Raw genomic sequence first — 19,670 nt, forward strand, 5'->3', positions numbered from 1 at the left:
CCTATCTTAATGCTAAGTTCTGCCCTTTCATTCAACACTTATTGCTCTCCACTAACATTCTGGCCATTGACAGTAGGCTGACTGGTAGTTTAGGGCTGGGAGGGAGCAGAGCTTACACAAGTTGAGTCTGACATCCAATGTGCCCCATAGGGATCAATTCCAAGAATAACACACGTGTCTGGTGATGGCACTTCTGTTATCTTACAAATCCCTTAGGCTCCATTCACACTTGTGCGAATCAAGAGTTGTGCGATTTCCATTGCAACTTTGATGCAACTTTGGATGGGTGTGACTTGGATGTGACTTTCGCTGTTATATTTGGCTCTGCCTGGATTCTTTCTTATATACACAAAATATAACTGGTTACTAACATTTATAGGTAAAGTTGATCCAGGGAATATCCAGTTGCCTCTCGGGGGATCAGGAAGGAATTTTTTTCCCTGCAGGAGCAAATCCAGGCCTTTTTTAAAGAAATCCACTGAACTGGCCAAAACCAACTCTTGAGGGAGTCTATTCCACATTTTCACAGCTCTTACTGTGAAGAAACCTTTCAGTGTTTGGAGCTTTAATTTATTTTCCTCCAGGCGTAAAGAGTGCCCCCTTGTCCTCCGTGATGACCTCAGGATGAATAACTCTACACCGAGTTCACTATATGAACCACTGATGTATTTATACATGGAGATCACACCCTCCCCCCTTATGTATTATACATGGAGATCATATCCCCCCTTATGTATTATACATGGAGATCATATCCCCCCTTATGTATTATACATGGAGATCATATCCCCCCTTATGTATTATACATGGAGATCATATCCCCCTTATGTATTATACATGGAGATCATATCCCCCCTTATGTATTATACATGGAGATCATATCCCCCCTTATGTATTATACATGGTGATCATATCCCCCTTATGTATTATACATGGAGATCATATCCCCCCTTATGTATTATACATGGAGATCATATCCCCCTTATGTATTATACATGGAGATCATATCTCTCCTTATGTACTATACATGGAGATCATATCCCCCCTTATGTATTATACATTGAGATCATATCCCCCTTATGTATTATACATGGAGATCATATCCCCCTTATGTATTATACATGGAGATCATACCCCCCTTATGTATTATACATTGAGATCATATCCCCCTTATGTATTATACATGGAGATCATATCCCCCCTTATGTATTATACATGGTGATCATATCCCCCCTTATGTATTTTACATGGAGATCATACCCCCCTTATGTATTATACATTGAGATCATATCCCCCTTATGTATTATACATGGAGATCATATCCTCCCCTTATGTATTATACATGGTGATCATATCCCCCCCCTTATGTATTATACATGGTGATCATATCCCCCCTTATGTATTATACATGGTGATCATATCCCCCCTTATGTATTATACATGGAGATCATATCCCCCTTATGTATTATAGATGGAGATCATATCCCCCCTTATGTATTATACATGGAGATCATATCCCCCCTTATGTATTATACATGAAGATCATATCCCCCTTGTGTATTATACATGGAGATCATATCCCCCCTTATGTATTATACATGGTGATCATATCCCCCTTATGTATTATACATGGAGATCATATCCCCCCTTATGTATTATACATGGTGATCATATCCCCCTTATGTATTATACATGGATCATATCCCCCTTTATGTATTATACATGGAGATCATATCCCCCCTTATGTATTATACATGGAGATCATATCCCCCTTATGTATTATACATGGATCATATTCCCCCTTATGTATTATACATGGAGATCATATCCCCCCTTATGTATTATACATGGTGATCATATCCCCCCTTATGTATTATACATGGTGATCATATCCCCCCTTATGTATTATACATGGTGATCATATCCCCCCTTATGTATTATACATGGTGATCATATCCCCCCCCCCCTTTATGTATTATACATGGAGATCATATCCCCCTTATGTAATATACATGGAGATCATATCCCCCCTTATGTATTATACATGGTGATCACATCCCCCTTTAATCACCTCTTCTCAAGAGAGAATAAATTCAGTTCCTCTAATCTTTCCTCATAGCTGATCTCCTCCATGCATCTTATCAGTTTGGTTGCCCTTCTCTGTACTTTCTCCAGTTCCCCAATGTTCTTTTTGTGAATTGGTGACCAAAACTGAACTGCATATTCCAGATGAGGTCTTACTAGTGATTTGTACCGGGGGAAATGATATCTCTCTCTCTGGAGTCTATACCTCTTTTAATACAAGAGAGGATTTTGCTCGCTTTAGAACCCGCAGCTTGGCATTGCATGCCATTATTAAGCTTGTGATCTACCAGAACTCCCAGATCCTTCTCCAACATTGACCCCCCCCTTGTATGTATGATGCATGCATATTCTTAGCCCTCAAATGCATAACCTTGTGGTACAGTTGTAAGTGCTAGCAGATGGTTGGACTTTCCCGCCCAGCCTGTCTGTACTTGTTGAACTACTTTAACAATACATGGTTTTTGGCAAATCGGGACTCTGCTTACTGCCTGCCACACCACGCTGCACCTACTCATCATGGGGATTCAGTTGACTGATATCAAAGCCCTCTCATTAAGTTACAATGGTTTTATATATATATATAATGATCTTTTTGCTTTTATTTGTATTAACTTGTGCAGCATAGTGTCTCCACATTAAAGGCCAACTCCAGTAAGTCTGAAAATTCCTCCTCGCATTGGGGATGCAAGAGTAAAAGCATTTAGCTTACCTCAATCCATCGCTTCCCCGACAGACAATGCTCCCCCATGCTCCAACAGTGGACTGTCCCTCTGTGTCATCACATCCAATGCATAGCAATAGACCCAGCATAGTTCTTGATGACACCAGGATCTTAGATCGCTGGAGCTTGAGGCTGCAGGGACATATCTAGCAGCATGGAGGATAAGGTAACTAAATCTTCTTTTCAATGTCCTATAAACCTAAAGTCAGCATTAGCAGTGTAGGGGTAGCCTCACTGCAAGGAGGAATGTTCAAGGCAGCACAGTGGCTAAATGGTTAGCACTCCCGCCTGGCAGTACAAGGGTTGTTGGTTCAAATCCCAAACCCAACACCACCTGCCTGAAGTTTGCAGGGAGTGCCTTCGTGGGTTTCCTTAGGGTACTCTTGTTTCCTCCCACGTGCCAAAGACATGCTGGTAGGTTAATTAGCTCCTGTCTAACTTGGCCCTAGTATGTGTATGAATGTGAGTTAGGGACCTTAGATTGTACGCCCCTTGAGGGTTAGGGACCGATGTGAATATATAATATATATGTAAAGCGCTGCGCAAATTGACAGCGCTATATAAGTACCTGTAATTAATTAAGTTTCCCAGAGTTAGGCAAACCACTAAATAAAACAGTTGGAAAATAATGCGATTCACATTCCTGCCACATTGAATAGCAAGATCGAAAAAAAATTGGCAGTTAGAAGAGTTTTTATAAAATCACTGTTCTCCTTTAAAAATATGTAATATTCATGCAGTTTGTGTGTCGGTGGCAGGCGGTGTGATGGCCACATTTGACCGTTAGCGATCTCTGCCGTATTACTCTGAATCAGCACCGCGTAAATGCTAACAAATCCATGAATAAATCCAGATTCATTTTGGTACACGAGTAATTGCAAAAGATAAAAAAAATTGTGTTTATGGTTAAGTTTACTCTTTAATGTGCAGATGCCATGTGGGGTTTTATTTTGTCATTTTATTATTTTGCTAGTGAGGATTTAACGGTGATTCGGGTTGTTGCATTGCAGTGGGAAGACGCATATTGATTCCTTAGCTAACAGTGCTCTCTGGTGTTCACGTCTTCTCTCTCTCGTCCTTTCTCTACAGGTTTCCTTCTGTGCGGTGCATCTCCTGGTCCTGGCCGGTGAGGGGCCTTGACCCCGAGTCTCTGTGACCTGCCTCCCCCTATCTAGGCAGAGCCTGGAATCCCCAGCCTGCTGCAATGGGTGGGTTCTGAATGCTGGTAAGAGGTGACTGTGTTGAGCTGTGCTGTGTTTTTCTTGCTTCTCTCTGTTTGTTTACTGATCTCTCTTCCTGTCTGCTTTTGCTGTTCTCTGTGCTGTCGGGGTGTCCTCATCAGGTAATGAGGAGCACTGGGGTCAGCCTACCCTGGAGATGCTGAAGAGAAGGGACATTCTGGCTATTGTACTGATCGTTCTGCCCTGGACTTTGCTCATCACAGTATGGCACCACAGTACTCTGTCCCCGTTGCTCACTGCACACAAGGGTGAGGAGACTCTGTGACCCCCTCAACTTAGAATTGTCCTGTTGTGTCACTGACCACCACTGACTTCATACTCATCAACCCCTGACCAGTCTATGGTGCATGCCCTCATCCTCTGCCAACATATCCTGATGTCATCCAACGGGACATTTCTGAAAACTGTTCACAGTTTGATCCCATTTCATTTTCCCGTTCCATAATTGGTAGGGCTAAAGAGCATATTTAGAGAGTAATTAAACTGGAGCTGAACTCAATAAGCTAAGATTTGCTACATTATAGGGAAAATTTAGGAATGTTATGTAGCACCCTGAAATCCTACCTTTTGTCTGGAATTCTTCCTGAAAAATAGCTGTGCACTTCCCAATATGTAAGTGTGCCTAGGCACTCCTGTCACTACAGCTTCATAGCTTTATATCTGCAGTGTGAGATCTAAGGCAGTGATGTCTCTACTGTGCTGCTCACTGTTCTCCTTGCTGGAGGCTCTGACGTGTGGAAGCAAAGCCCTGCCTATACCGAGGTGGCTGCCTCCACACAAAGACACAGTGCAGAATAAGACATTGTAGGTCAGTCATAGGAAAGATCAGCTGCAGAGAGACCACAGGCAATACTGGTGACTAGTCCTTTGCTTTATGTCTGCCGTTTATATGCATAGCATCCAGTTTCAAGGCAGAAAGTAGTGGAGGAGAAATTAGGTCTTCCTTTAAAAGGTTTGAGATATTTTTTAAGTTTCACGTTCATTTACTACACTATATTGCCAAAAGCATTGGGCCACCTGCCTTTACCCGCACATGAACTGTAATGGCATCCCAGTCTTAGTCTGTAGGGTTCAATATTGAATTGGCCCCGCCCATTGCAGCTATAACAGCTTCAACTCTTCTGGGAAGGCCGTCCACAAGGTTTAGGAGGGTGTCTATGGGAAGGTTGGACCATTCTTCCAGAAGCACATTTGTGAGGTCAGGCACTGATGTCGGGGGAGGAGGCCTGGCTCACAGTCTCCGCTCTAATTCATCCCAAAGGTGTTCTATCGAGTTGAGGTCAGGACTCTGCGCAGGCCAGTCAGGTTCCTCCACCCCAAACTTGCTCATCCATGTCTTTATGGACCTTGCTTTGTGCACTGGTGTGCAGTCATGTTGGAACAGGAAGGGGCCATCCCCTAACTGTTCCCACAAAGTTGAGAGCATGAAATTGTCCAAAATGTCATGGTATGCTGACGCCTTAAGAGTTCCCTTCACTGGAACTAGGGGGCCAAGTCCAACCCCTGAAAATAAAAAAACACTGTAATCCCCCCTCCACCAAACTTTACACTTGGCACAATGCAGTCAGGCAAGTACCATTCTCCTGGCAACCGCCAAACCCAGACACGTCCATCGGATTGCCAGACAGAGTAGCGTGATTCGTCACTCCAGAAAACATGTCACCACTGCTCTAGAGTCCAGTGGCGGCGTGCTTTACACCACTGCATCTGACACTTTGCATTGCACTTGGTGATGTAAGACTTGAATGCAGCTGCTCGGCCATGGAAACCTATTCCATGAAGCTCTCTACACACTGCTGTTGTGCTAATCTGAAGGCCACATGAAGTTTGGAGGTCTTTAGCTATTGACTCTGCAGACAGTTGGCGACTTGGTGGCTGAGTTGCTGTTGTTCCCAGTTGCTTCCTCTTTGCTATATCACCACTAACAGTTGAGCGTGGAATATTTAGTAGTAGGAAGTAAATGTCACAGATAGACTTATTGCACAGGTGGCAACCTATCACGGGACCACGCTTGAATTCACTGAGCTCCTGAGAGTGATCCATTCTTTCACAAATGTTTGTAAAAGCAGTCTACATGCCTAGGTGCTTGATTTTGTACATCTGTGGCCATTGTGGTGATTGGTACACCTGAATCCAATGATTTTGGAGGGGTGTCCCAATACTTTTGGCAATATAGAGTATTTGTCATTTGTTCCATTTTGCCACATATTGATTCCTTTGCCGACAGTGTTCTCTGGGGTTCACACATCTTCTCTCTGGCTATTGACATTCTAGCAGAATATTAGTATCAGGCATGAAAATTCTTAGGAAAAGTCTAAAGCCAGCCATACATGGATCAAAATTTGGCCGGTTCAGCAAAGACCTGCTGAATTTTCGATCCATGTATAGACACCCTGGTTATACACAAGTCGATCCCCGCCAGCAGAACACAATAGCAGTGCAAGACGGACTCCCCCATCAAGATTGACTGCATTTATGGGTGGAATTTGAGCAATATACCTTCTTTCCACCCATGGTGGAAAGAAAGTAAATTGCGTAATCTATGACCTGCCTTAGAAAAATGTGTACAAAAATGTTCACAACTTTCTCAAAACCTTCTCAGAACATTCAAATTTTGTTCGAAAGAATTTATTTGATTTTAACATGATTTTGGAATGAATGGACTTCACCAAACACAAATCACATACACTGTTAGAAATTAGTTTGTTCTAGAAAAAAAACTTCCATCCAGCTCCTTCAAATTTTCATGTCACTGGGGTCAAAAACGAACATTGATTTGCCCCACCTATATGTAGTGAAAGCAAATGCACTTTCTTAGAACATTCTTTTCCTAAGAATTTGCTGGTGAAATTCTACCCATCTATGGCCAGCTCAACTATGTGCTGTTAGTATTATTTGGTAGGGCCGGGAGTTTAGGTTGTGGGATAGTTGGAAGTAAACTGCCAAACTAAATTCAAAACGTTGGGCTCCAAGGAGGTTTTTTTTCCATAATGTGTAAAGCAAGCCATAGGTGATGCGATTTTTATTTCCTGCAACCACGGGTGGAAGGAAAGAAAATTGCTTGATTTCCCCATCAATGCCAACTGTACTCCGTCCCGCAGCGCTATTGTGTCCTGCCAGTGGGAGCCTTCACTGCAAAAGAACACGACTACTGCACACGGCTAATCACATGAAAAGAATCCAACAGGCTGGTTGTACTGAAGTCAATCCATGGATCGACTTCAATACAACCAGCCTACCCATAGATGGATCGAATATCGGCCATTTCAGCAAGGACCGGCCGAGATTCGATCCACCTATGGCCAGCTTAATTATGCACAGCATAGGAGCAGATTATGACACACTTACCTGGCAATCTTTGCAAAAGTCGTCGATCCCTTCTGCCACTGCCACTTCCATCTTCTTCAGGGTTCACAGTCTTTGGCATCTTGATTGACTTTGGCCCAGATGAGGTAACATTTACACATATGAACTGGAGTTACCTGGGTCCCGGCACAGAATCGTACACTGAGATGCGTAGGCAATGTAAAAAAAAAATGTTTTGCCTTTAGTTCTACTTAAAGTGTAATAATCTCAACTGCCATTTATCTTCTCAAACAACAAACTCACCCACAGCCTAATTTCTCCCAGCGACCATAGTAACATGTACATATGCAGAATTACTAGGTAACTGGTTCAGGTGGCAAGAACTGAAATGAAACTGAATTTTTGTAAAATAGTTTAGGATATAATAATAGGATATAATAATATCCCCACAATCTATAATTAGAATTTCCATTTTAAACTCAAGCCAGCTATGGTTTTCAAAAACTGCTATTACAAAATTTCCCTTTTTCGTGATCATGGCAACAGTACTTTTTCCTGCAGAGCCTCCTAGAATTCCCATCTCCCTGCTTATGTGCTTTTCCTAGACGGTTGCAAAGATTGTGAAGACAAATTGCTGGAGCTTCTCCTTTCATGCAAAGCTTTCTAGGACACTTGCATACTTGATGTGATGCAGGGGCTGCACCTGTTCTTATTACAGCACTGAGACTAGTCAGGGGAGGGCATTCCCTCCACGTTTTAGCCTTTGCTCTCAAGGCTTTTATCAATATCTAAAGAACAGATCCAGGAAAGGACCGGCAATTTATACAATTATGGGATCCATTCAGTTCTTTGCTTCTGTACACCTGCTAGGTGCTGCAGATTAGATATCGGAGGACCCCCGCCTAGTCTGATAGTTGCAGCATAAGTGAGAGCCGTGTACAAATCTTACGTTTCTCATAGGAAACAATAGAAAAATGGGCATTGGGTTACCATGGGCAATCTCTCTTCATCAGTTTTCAGAAATGTTCTCTCATATTTTTGTTAATGTATATTTTTGTTGTGGGAATAAAATGTTACACTTAAGGTGAAGCTATAAGGTAAATAGCTGGGCCAGAAGCCACTGATAGAAGCTGCAATCCTCAGACTCAGAGAGGGTATGAAGATGAGTGTATTAACCTTTCACTGCAACTGATGCCCAAAACTGATATGAGGACCCAGAGACTGAGAATAGCTAGTCCCATCAGAATCTTCCAAGCCAGCGCTCACCTTTCTGATTTACATCCTTCATCAGTGGATCACATTACATTAAGATGTATGCTTTTTATGTTATGTCTGTTCACATGACCGAAAGTGCTGACCATATAGATTGACCCAGGGCTGTAATGGCATTAGGTCACACTGTTCTATTGGAAGACCTTTGTTAACCCCAAATGCAGCCTATCCATTCACAAGAGAACAGTCTCTTTACTGAGAATGCAATCTATCCTTTAACTATAGGTCAGAGACATCATTGAGAATCCAGCCTATCCATTCACCATAGATCAGAGACATCATTGAGAATCCAGCCTATCCATTCACCATAGATCAGAGACATCATTGAGAATCCAGCCTATTCATTCACCATAGATCAGAGACATCATTGAGAATCCAGCCTAATCATTCACCATAGATCAGAGACATCACTGAGAATGCAGCCTATCCATTCACCATAGATCAGAGACATCACTGAGAATGCAGCCTATATATTCACCATAGATCAGAGACATCACTGAGAATGCAGCCTATCCATTCACCATAGATCAGAGACATCACTGAGAATCCAGCCTATCCATTCACCATAGATCAGAGACATCACTGAGAATGCAGCCTATATATTCACCATAGATCAGAGACATCACTGAGAATGCAGCCTATCCATTCACCATAAATCAGAGACATCACTGAGAATGCAGCCTATCCATTCACCATAGATCAGAGACATCACTGAGAATGCAGCCTATACATTCACCATAGATCAGAGACATCATTGAGAATCCAGCCTATTCATTCACCATAGATCAGAGACATCACTGAGAATCCAGCCTATCCATTCACCATAGATCAGAGACATCACTGAGAATCCAGCCTATCCATTCACCATAGATCAGAGACATCATTGAGAATGCAGCCTATACATTCACCATAGATCAGAGATATCACTAAGAATGCAGTCTATCCTTTCTCTAAAGAACAATGATGTTAGTGAGAATGCAGTCTATCCATTCACAAGGGAGCAGTCACATTGCTGAGAATGCAACCTGTTTGCCATAGATCAGAGTTATTCTCACTAGAGACATTGAAAGTACTGAGAATGTGGCCTACCCATTCACTAAAAAGTGCTTTAATCACTGTGAATGCACCCCATCTATTACTAAAGGCACATGACCTCACTAAGAATGCAACTTATCCATTTGATACAGATCAGTGGCACTGAAATGCAGTCAGTTCATTCACTAGTGATTGGTGACATCATTGAGAATGTAGCCAGTCCATTCTATAATGGACAGTGGGATCACTACAAACACAGCCTATTCATTCAGTAAAGACTGGTGATCTCACTGAGAATGCAGCCTATCCATGTATTAAACAGTAGTGACATCACTAGGAATGCAGCCTGTCCATTCACTAGAGACCAGTAATATAACCGAGAATGCAACCTATCCATTTTTAAAGACCAGTAACATCACTAGGAAAGCAGCCTATCCATTTATTAAACAGTAGTGACATCACTAGGAAAGCAACCTGTCCATTTACTGGAGACCAATAATATCATTGAGAATGCAACCTATCCCCTTTTAAAGACCAGTGACATCACTGCTAACAACCTATTAATTCACTAGAGGGCAGTGACCTCACTAAGAGCACAACCTACCCAGTCTTTAGAGATGAGTGGCATCACTGCAAAAGTGGCCTGCCCAGTAATTAGGGACCAGTGGCAATGCAGCCTATCTATTTACCATACACTGCCATTAAACTTTGCTCACATAAACGTTACTTGCACTCATTTGACAACTAGAATAATCTATAATCCTTAATCAGACTTACCAGCCATGCTTCAGCCATGTTCCAGTTCCATACCTATTTACCAATCTGCCACTCTCCTTCTTTTTCACCATCTTTACCTCCATTGTATACTTCATCTACCACTTCACTGATGAACGTGTTCTTTGTCAATCTGCTTTTGGTTTGGATTCTGCAATTTGCTCTTGGCTTGCTTTCCTCAACTAGAAATAGACCTGAATAGACTCAAGATGGACGATTAATAAAAAAAGGGAAAGGGAATGCTTATTGCGGGGTGTGGGGAGGGTTAAATAGGTAAGAAATTCCCCTAACCTAATGTTTCTTGAAGAATAGCTACTTTGGTTCTTCTACCATAACCTTTCCCAAGTCCAAGTGCTGGCCTGTGATCGCACTGCAGTGTAGGTCATTGCAGGCTATATATGATGCCTACTGTACACTGCACTCTGAATAGAACAGAAAAATACATGTATCTAGAGATAGAGAATAATATCCAGGCAGTTCTTCTGAACTGAAGCTTGTTGGGTTGTTTAGAATGGGTCTTCCTATTATTCAGTTGCTGGTACATTTTATTATTTATAAATCAAGATCCTTCTGTATGTGGTCAAGACCCATTTCTAATTTCCCTTGCACCACCACTTGCAGCTCAAATCTGCTAAAGAAATATTAACTACAAAGTTCAGGTGTAGTCAACTAAACACATCTAGAACAGTGGGGGAGTTAGAGGTTTTGTGAAAGGTTAGGGAATTCTGTTCTCCACTTTAACACAGTATGATTGTATTTCTCTGGTTCCCTTGGGATAATTGTTCTTCTGTCTGTTCCAGAGGACGGGACTGATGGCCGGAGGGATGCCAATCCAGGCTCAGATTCCAGGGAATACTGTTCCTCAGAGAGAGATATAGTAGAAGTTGTCAGGACTGAGTATGTATATACACGGCCCCCACCTTGGATGGGTAACCTCCCAACCATCCACGTCATCACCCCCACCTACAGCAGACCGGTGCAGAAGGCCGAACTGACCCGCCTGGCCAACACCTTACTGCATGTCCCCAACCTGCACTGGATCCTGGTGGAGGACTCTCAGCGGCGCACCCCTCTGGTCACCCGGATGCTGCAGGACTCTGGTCTTAATTACACCCACCTTAACGTGGAGACCCCACGTAATTATAAACTAAGAGGGGACACCAGGGACCCCAGAATACCCCGCGGGACTATGCAGAGAAACCTGGCCTTACGGTGGCTTAGAGAGACATTTAACAAAAACAACAGCTTGCCCGGAGTTGTGTATTTTGCAGATGATGACAACACTTACAGTCTGGACCTGTTCGAAGAGGTGAGCGGAATTCCACAACTCAAATCTTTCGCTGAGAACTTTGATACACAAGACACTGCATTAGCAGCCATTGCAGCTAATATTAAGAGGAATGCGGAGGCATCCATTGCTCACCTCTAAGAATACAAGTTGACTGGCTCTGGCTTCAAAACTTTTTGAGTTACTGACTCAGAACAATTAGGCAGAAAGTGCGAGCTCCGGATCTGCATACTTGTTCCAGGTCAGTGCTCAAAAAAATAATAAAGCCATTTAAATTAGCATGAAAGCCAGCCACTACGAAAAGTAATTAGAGTCTCTATATTCTGTCCATACTGCACAGCCAGGAAGATTGCTCTACTACTTCCTAAAGGGTTAAATGTGAGTGCTTGAGGAGGCTGGGTTGTTTTTGGGGTTAGGTTAAAGTGTATGTCAAGCCAAACAATGAACTCTTATTTTCTTCTTTTTGATCAAATAAGCTGGAGTCGCATTCAGGCATTGCATAAACACATGCTTTTTTTTGCACCTTTCTTTGGTATACAGCCTTGCGCATTTGTCACATGTTTTGAAATGCACAAAAAAGGCGCTTTTGCTGGCCGTGCTTGGGGTGCTATGAACAATGAATTTTTTTTTTTTTAACTTTTTATTTCATACTTATACAAGCAACATTAAAAAAACGACCCACCTGAAAAATGCTGCTGCCCCCTTGAAAAATGCCGCCCTAGACAAATGCCTTGTTTGCCTTGTGGTAAATACACCCCGGACCCAGGCTGGAGAACACCGCCGGGGAATAACTCACAGTTCAATGTAGTCAGATGTAGAGGAGAGGTGCCGATGGCGTCTGTTTCAGAGGGTGAAGCGCGGCCTGGCCGGTCAGGTTTCAAGAGGGAAGCTCCTTTCCATGATATTGAGTCCCTAATCTTTCCCTCCTCATCAGGAACCTTTCCCTACCACTAGTTACTTTCCCTAACATGCGGGGTCTCTCTCCCTACATTATCTACATGTCAGAAGCATGCCAAAACCTAGGGCAGGGACATAAATAGACCCTGCTGTCCCAAGTTGGCCACCGAGGGCCACATGGACCCAGAGTAGCCAACTGGAAAGCTGCTCCACTGACCCAGGAAACCATAGAAAAACTATGGACTTCCTCTCCAGGCTGAGGTGCCTCTCGGTTTAAGCGCCTCCTGCAGTGGAGAAAACAAACCACACCTGCCTACGTATGCACTGTCCATTCAGCGCATACTTTTGCTTTGCTCCTCTGGCACTTCAATCTGAGCTAGGTGCAATGATAGGTCTGAGTACTGAGGAGCATGTGACAGCACTGGTGCTCTCACAAGGTAGCACGGAGAGTACTCAGCCCTGTGTAAGATCCCACTAGAGCAACTTGGAGTTAACACAGGGCTGCCTGTACATTTGGCCTTAACAAAGCATCAAGGAAGTATAAGAGAGGTGAGTATGTATGGCTTGGAGAAGGAGGGGGGGCATTAAAGCCCAACTTTGAGCTCCATAAACTTACCAAGGTTATAGCTGTGATATATTCCTTTACATCAAAAGCAACCCCCCCGTCATGCAGGCATTCTTCTACATCTATAAAATCTGCTTGTTCCAGGCTGCGCGGATGCAAGCACTGCAGGTCTTATAGACTCCAGTTCTAAGGTTGTGTCTCGTCTTCCCTCTCCTCCAGGCTATTTGCAAAACGCACAGCCCCAGGCTTCATTTCGTGAATGTCCATGAGAAGAGCGAGGCAGAGAAACTACTGCAGTGCTGGGGTCTATGAGACCTGCAGAGCTTACATCCAGGCAGCCTGGAAGTGCATCAGGAGCTCTATTAATCTGGCATGTAACCTAGCAGATTTGATGGATTTAGAAGAAAGCCTGCATGGACGGGGCTTGCTTTTGATGCAAAGGAATATATAACGGCTGTAATCCTAGTACGTTTATTGAGCCTGGAGCTGGGCTCTATAGTGAACCTGTTCCTTGGCCCTGCATGGGCATACAGTCAATCCATAGATATCCCCTGTGATCTGTTGATCTAAAATAACATTTCAATTATTCATGCACTTTAGCTTATTAAAAGAAACCTGTAATGTTGAAGTAAAGATGATGAGATTGCTGACCACCTCCTGAAAATGCAAGTTCTCAGCTTGTCATGGCGCTTCAATGACTTCTGTACGTTCAAATTCACAGATTTGGAACAAATATTCAGATCAGCAGGTCTGACCTCATTCTGACTCTACAGATATACTGTACATACTTGTTACTGGTCAAAGATCGAGAAGGTATTGAAGCCACAAACAGCCAGGCAACTAGCAGTTGTTAGGAGGGGGTCATCAATGGCAACCACCATAGAGTGCAGGTTTTCTTTAAAACCTACCTACAACAAATACACATGCAGTGGCCCCCTGCACTGCAAAGCTTAAATGCTTGTTATGTCTAGGGGTAGAGGAATAGGGTGCAATACTTTCCTTATTCATTGCTCTGGCAAGCTTCCTCCATCTGTACAACCAGTCATAGGAAGACTCTTCTCTAAGGAGCACCAGCTATTGGATGAACGCTGACATCATCACACACAATGCAGGAGCTATAGCCTTGCATTGTAAGTGATGACAGCAAGGACGCGCTACAACCCCAAATGTCAGAGAGAAGAAGTGAGTGCCTGAACCCAGCCGGAGCCAGGGATAAGGGAAGTGTTACAGCCTATTCCTCTACCACTAGACTTAAAAGTTAAAGCCATCTTCTGACCAAGCTATATGTAGGAAATGTGACATGGTCAGAGTCCACAGCCCACCATCCTCCAACCGCCCCCCTTACTTACAGAATCTTGGGGGTTCTTCTCCCTGCCAGCTCCTGTCAGATTTGAAATTGACACAGGTGTGCATGGCTCTCCCCTTACAGTCAGGTCATTCATTTACTCTGAATGAAGAAATTACAGGTCCCATCTAACACCACAGGAGAGGGACTCGTAGTTCTCAATGTTAAGTGATGTCCCTGTACTTATTGTCTATTGGTATTTCTTTCAACTCCATAACTGATACCTTGGTATGGACCTGAGCCTGAGGAAGAGTCTGCAGGAGCCAGAGCAGTGCTCCTCTCCCTTCATTGCGGTTGCATCTCTTTGTAGGCTCAAATGCAAAAAAAAGTGTCCAATTTTGCAAAATGGGTGCATTTATTTTTTTTTTGCAAAAGCTGGAATTCTTCTTTAATGACCATTTACCAATAGTGTGAGGGGCCCCATTGCAAGGGTATTTTTTTCTAATTCCCCAGATTGCACACTCTTACATACAGTATACTCAGTGAAGTGACCGGATACACAGAGATGAAACAAATCCTTCTACATAAGTTGTACCTGTCTATCTGTAGTCTTCTCTTTTCCACATCATTTTAGAGTCCAGAATTTATAAAGCTTGTCTGAATTTCCAGAAAGCAGGGGGGGCAGGGAGCTGAAATTACACACTGCAGAGCTCAGTGAGGACAGCTCTGAGAGCTGATTGGAGGGAAGGAACACACACCCCCTTTCACACAGGAACAGAGCTGAGGCTCCTCTGTCACCTTTTTCTCCTGGCGTCATGAAAACTTTTCAGAAGTGATTCAAGCTGATAGCAGAGGAACAAAACAGCAGACAGTAATGGCACTTAGTGCTCTGGATTGAAACAAGTACACACTATAGAGGGATATGCGTTGTTCATATTTCATATCTGAGGTTTACAACCACTTCAACATAGGCAAATCAAATAATTGCACAGATTCAACTGCTTCTTTCTCATTTCACCTACTAAGTATAATTTTCCATCTGATCAAGCCATTTCCTTTCCTTCAGTCCCATCACTGTTACCTTCACAACATCAAAGAAGGCATCCCTTTAGGTGAGCCCAGGGGCGGACTGACAACTCATGGGGCCCCCCGGGCAATAGGGGATCATGGGTCCCCTGTGTCCTTGCCCAGACTCAAAAAAGCCTATGAAAAAGGTACCAGGGGCATCTCATGGGGCCCCCTACTGACCCCCGTCCCTCGGGCAGTGCCCGAGTTTCCAAATGGTCAGTCCGCCCCTGGGTGAGCCTACTCCCAGCCTGTCATCTCCAGCGGGGATAGGAGTGAGCAAAGCACATGGTTCCTGGGATGCCGTCCTTCACTCGAGAGAGCTGCATGCCATCTACCTCTCCTCCGCCTTTCCCTAAGATTTCCTCTTGATTAACTGTACAGCTGCCCATCAATTCTTTTTTTTTTCTGGGGAAAAACTCCATTATTTGATTATTTTAGGACTGGAAGCCGCTGGGAATAGTTCAAAGCTAGCCAGTTATAAAAAGAAACATAGTTCACTTTTACTTTTTTCTAACAAAGTCTTAAAACAGCCCACATGAAGGTGCGGGAGAGGAAAGGGTCTTATTCAGGAACAGTGGGGGCCCCAAACACATTGGGCTGTTATTGTTTTCTCATCTGGCGAATCACGTGGGAGAAGACAGCCGAACAGTAGTGTTGTTTTTAGGAATATAATAGCTGTCACCAATACAGTGTGTGATTGACAGGCCTCAAACCTAATTACTGTAATTACTGTCATGTAGTTTTGTAGTTCTTGTGCAGTTTTCCTTACACAATGCGCGGCTTGTTAAAGGTGCAACAAATTAGAACGCAGAATTGCTAAGCTCTCTGTTGATGTACCGCTGTGCATGGGGGAGGTTGCGTTCACACTGCACGGTGTACAATAAATAACCATTCCGGCACCCGAGGCCCGGGCTGCTATAATCAGCCACATTGTGTTTGTTTAGAATTGAATTACTGTTCCCCATTTTGAACTAAACAAGAACAATCACATACCCCCCAACTTTCTGAGATGGGAGAAAGGATCATCTTTCAGAATAACTTTAGTAGGTCAAGGGTGCCCCTCCACTATGCTCCAATATTACGAGAAATATATTGGTTCAAACCACAAGTGGTTTTTCTTATCCAACTTTTCTTTTTTATACTGATTATTTAAAATAAGAAATGCAATCATTTAGAGGCTGGATGAAAGTTTGCCTAGTTTTGGTAGAGTAAACCTAACTTTCCAAAAACAAGAGCTGCAGTACATTCCCTTAACCACTCGCCCTCCTGAGGATTTACCCCCCTTCCTGACCAGGCCATTTTTTGCATTACGGCGCTGCGTTACTTTGCTGACAATTGCGCGGTCTTGCAACGCTGCACCCAAATTAAATTTGCGTCCTTTTCTTTCCCCACAAATTGAGCTTCCTTTCGGTGGTATATGATCGCCTGTGCGTTTTTTATGTTTTGCGCTATAAGTAAAAAAAGACCGACAATTTTGACAAAAACGTTTTGCTATTAAACATGTCCAGTACAAAAATTTAAAAAATCAAATTTTGCCATAAATTTAGGCCAAATCATATTCTGCACCATGTGTTTGCTAAAAAATATCCCAATATGTTTAAATTCATTTGTTTACATGAAAGTTATAGCGTTTACAAATGGCGGTATAGATAATGGGATTTTTTTTTCTTCTACTAGTAATGGTGGCGATCAGCGACTTATAGCAGGACTGCGGGGGACATTCTGTCACTGAGGGGGAACTAACTTGGTGATACCCCAGTGACACCAATACAGTGATCAGTGCTAAAAAAAAAAGCACTGACAGTGTACTAATGGCACTGGGCAGGAAGGGGTTAACATAAGGGGTGATCAAAGGGTTAACTGTGTGCTGTGTGTGTTTTACTAGGGGGGAGAGGGTATTCTTCACTGTACTGTGCACAGCCATCCCGAGCAGTGTGCTCGAGCTGACGGAGGAAGATTATTTGTAAACAAAACAATCTCCCCCTCCGTCAGAGTTACCCGGGACCCGGTGAATGACATAAGCAGCTGCGAACGGCAGAGCAGGTAGGGCCTGTGCGCGGCTCGCGCCCTCCTCCTACCCGGAAATGCAGAATGACATATATATAAATGTGATCCTGCTCACAGGTGCCGCCCTGTAGCAGTATATCTGCTATAGGGCAGTCCTTAAGCGGTTAACCTACAATTTTCTGTTAGCCCCCCTGCCCAGCAAAGTCCAAAAACTACCTGTTTGATCCTGCCAGTGAAGTCAACCTAATACAGCTTCCTATGATGGCGTGGTAACAATGCGGCTCTGCTCCTAAATTGATAGCAGAGTTGCCACTCCCATGTAGGATGTCTCTGCTAGCACTACAGTGGGAACAGAGGATGTTGCAAGGGGCAAAGCTATCAGCAATGTCACTGTTGGTTTATAAACCCTTAGTTTATACACAGGTCTGCTGTTAGAGACCACGGGCCCCATACAGTCAACCTGACAGGGCCCCCTCGAAAAGAAAAAGTTTACTATGCTTCAGTTATAAATGAACACAGTGAATGATTGGTATCAATCACTCCCTGTGTTCATTCAGGAAAGGAAGGGGCTGATAAATGTGACATATTTACTGGACCCTTCCAGTCTCTATTCTGAAGGATCCTATTGTGTGCTTGCAGCTGCCAGTGGGAAGGAGGGAAGCCAGCAGCATTGCAGGGGGGCTTGAGCAGCAGGGGGAAACATATGGTGCACAGGGAGGGTGATGGGTGCGGTGGGGGTGGGGGCAATTATTGGAACCAATCCTCTGTATGGCTCCCTCTTCAAGCCTGAAAGCCAGCGGGAGGGAAATAAGAAGCCAGCTTTCAGCTGCTGCAGAGTCACACGGGGTTGGTTCTAGTAATTGCCCTCATCGTGCTGATCACCGTCTCTACCCACATTCAATTAACCCAGCTGCCTGGGCCCCCCTGCTGGCCTGGTCCCTGTACAGGAGGACAGGTGGTACCCTCTTATCCACAGCGCTGTTTATACGTAGTCCTGCTCACTGTTTCTGGATTGGCAGCACTGCCTCTGTTGTTGAAACCCTTGCACTGTGAGCTGCAGTGTATGGGTGGGGGAGCATGTGAGACACAGAAGGAGGATTTGGTTCATTCAGCAGCGAGCTTAACCTAGTCCTTCTCAGTTTTCTGGATTGGAAGCAGTGCCTCTATTGTTGAAACCCTCACATTGTGAGCTGCAGTATCTGGGCGGAGGAGCATGGGAGACACAAATTAAGGATTTGACTAAGTCAAGAAAGGTAAAGGAGATTTCTTGTTCACTTTTGTGAGGCTTGTGCATCACATAGAATTTGGATTTGGTACTTGTTTAGAGTGTAATACAGGAGTCTTTAGTTGCTTCGACTAGAACATTTTTAACAGCGGTTCATAAAGAGAGAGAACTGAGGATGGGGAACAGCTATTGTATTCAGTCGCTGACCCAATTCTGATGGACAGATGCTTTAAATAAGTAACAGTTGGAAGCTATGCAAATGGCCGAAGAGGTGTAAAGTAAAGGCTGTCTATAGCAGCCATTCAGAGTTTCTGTTCATCCTTCTATATTCTATTACAAACAGGAATATAGGAGGCCAACAAGGTTTTTTTCTTCAGACACCTTTTGATCACAAGGTCTAGATCAGTGGTTCTCAACCTTCCTAATGCCGCGACCCTTTAATACAGTTCCTCATGTTGTGGTGACCCCCAACCATAAAATTATTTACCCAGTAATTATAATTCATGAGTGTCGTTTTACCTCCAATACTGCTGCTTTCAACACAGTAGCTGCTTTCAACACAGTAGCTGCTTTCTACACAGTAGCTGCTCTTTACACATTGGAAATATGTGTTTTCCGATGGTCTTAGGCGACCCCTGTGAAAGGGTCGTTCGACCCCCAAAGGGGTCGCGACCCACAGGTTGAGAACCACTGGTCTAGATTAATGTGATTTTATCTATCAAGCCTAGAAACACGACCACTTATTTGTTGGTAATCTGTGTCTGTTAAAGAGGGTTTTCTATGAAGTTTACAGCTTTGCTACACTGGCTTCATTTTTAGCATTTTTGCCTTACCAAAAACATAATAATATAATATTTGGCTCCACAGGGGTGGGGACTTCTAAATGTTTTTTTCTCTGTAA

The 19,670-nt window shown here is 43.6% G+C and overlaps 1 protein-coding gene across 5 annotated transcripts in view; it reads left to right on the forward strand.

Moving 5' to 3' along the window:
* Positions 1 to 19,670, forward strand: part of B3GAT1 (beta-1,3-glucuronyltransferase 1) — a 101,350-nt gene that overhangs the window by 70,581 nt on the left and 11,099 nt on the right. For 3 of the 5 annotated variants that reach the window (XM_089681645.1, XM_089681644.1, XM_089681643.1), the window contains 3 exons: positions 3,896 to 4,014; positions 4,149 to 4,295; positions 11,235 to 11,743. In XM_089681645.1, coding sequence (XP_089537771.1) covers positions 4,011 to 4,014; positions 4,149 to 4,295; positions 11,235 to 11,743 — 660 coding nt within the window. In that variant the 5' untranslated portion in view covers positions 3,896 to 4,010. Of the gene's footprint in view, positions 1 to 3,895; positions 4,032 to 4,148; positions 4,296 to 11,234; positions 11,744 to 19,670 lie in introns of all 5 variants that reach the window. The other 2 variants (XM_089681647.1, XM_089681646.1) reach the window with 1 other exon arrangement.

Source organism: Staurois parvus, unplaced genomic scaffold, assembly GCF_062004578.1.
Source record: "Staurois parvus isolate SC_StPar_1 unplaced genomic scaffold, SC_StPar_1.0 ptg000274l, whole genome shotgun sequence".
Taxonomy (NCBI): domain Eukaryota; kingdom Metazoa; phylum Chordata; class Amphibia; order Anura; family Ranidae; genus Staurois; species Staurois parvus.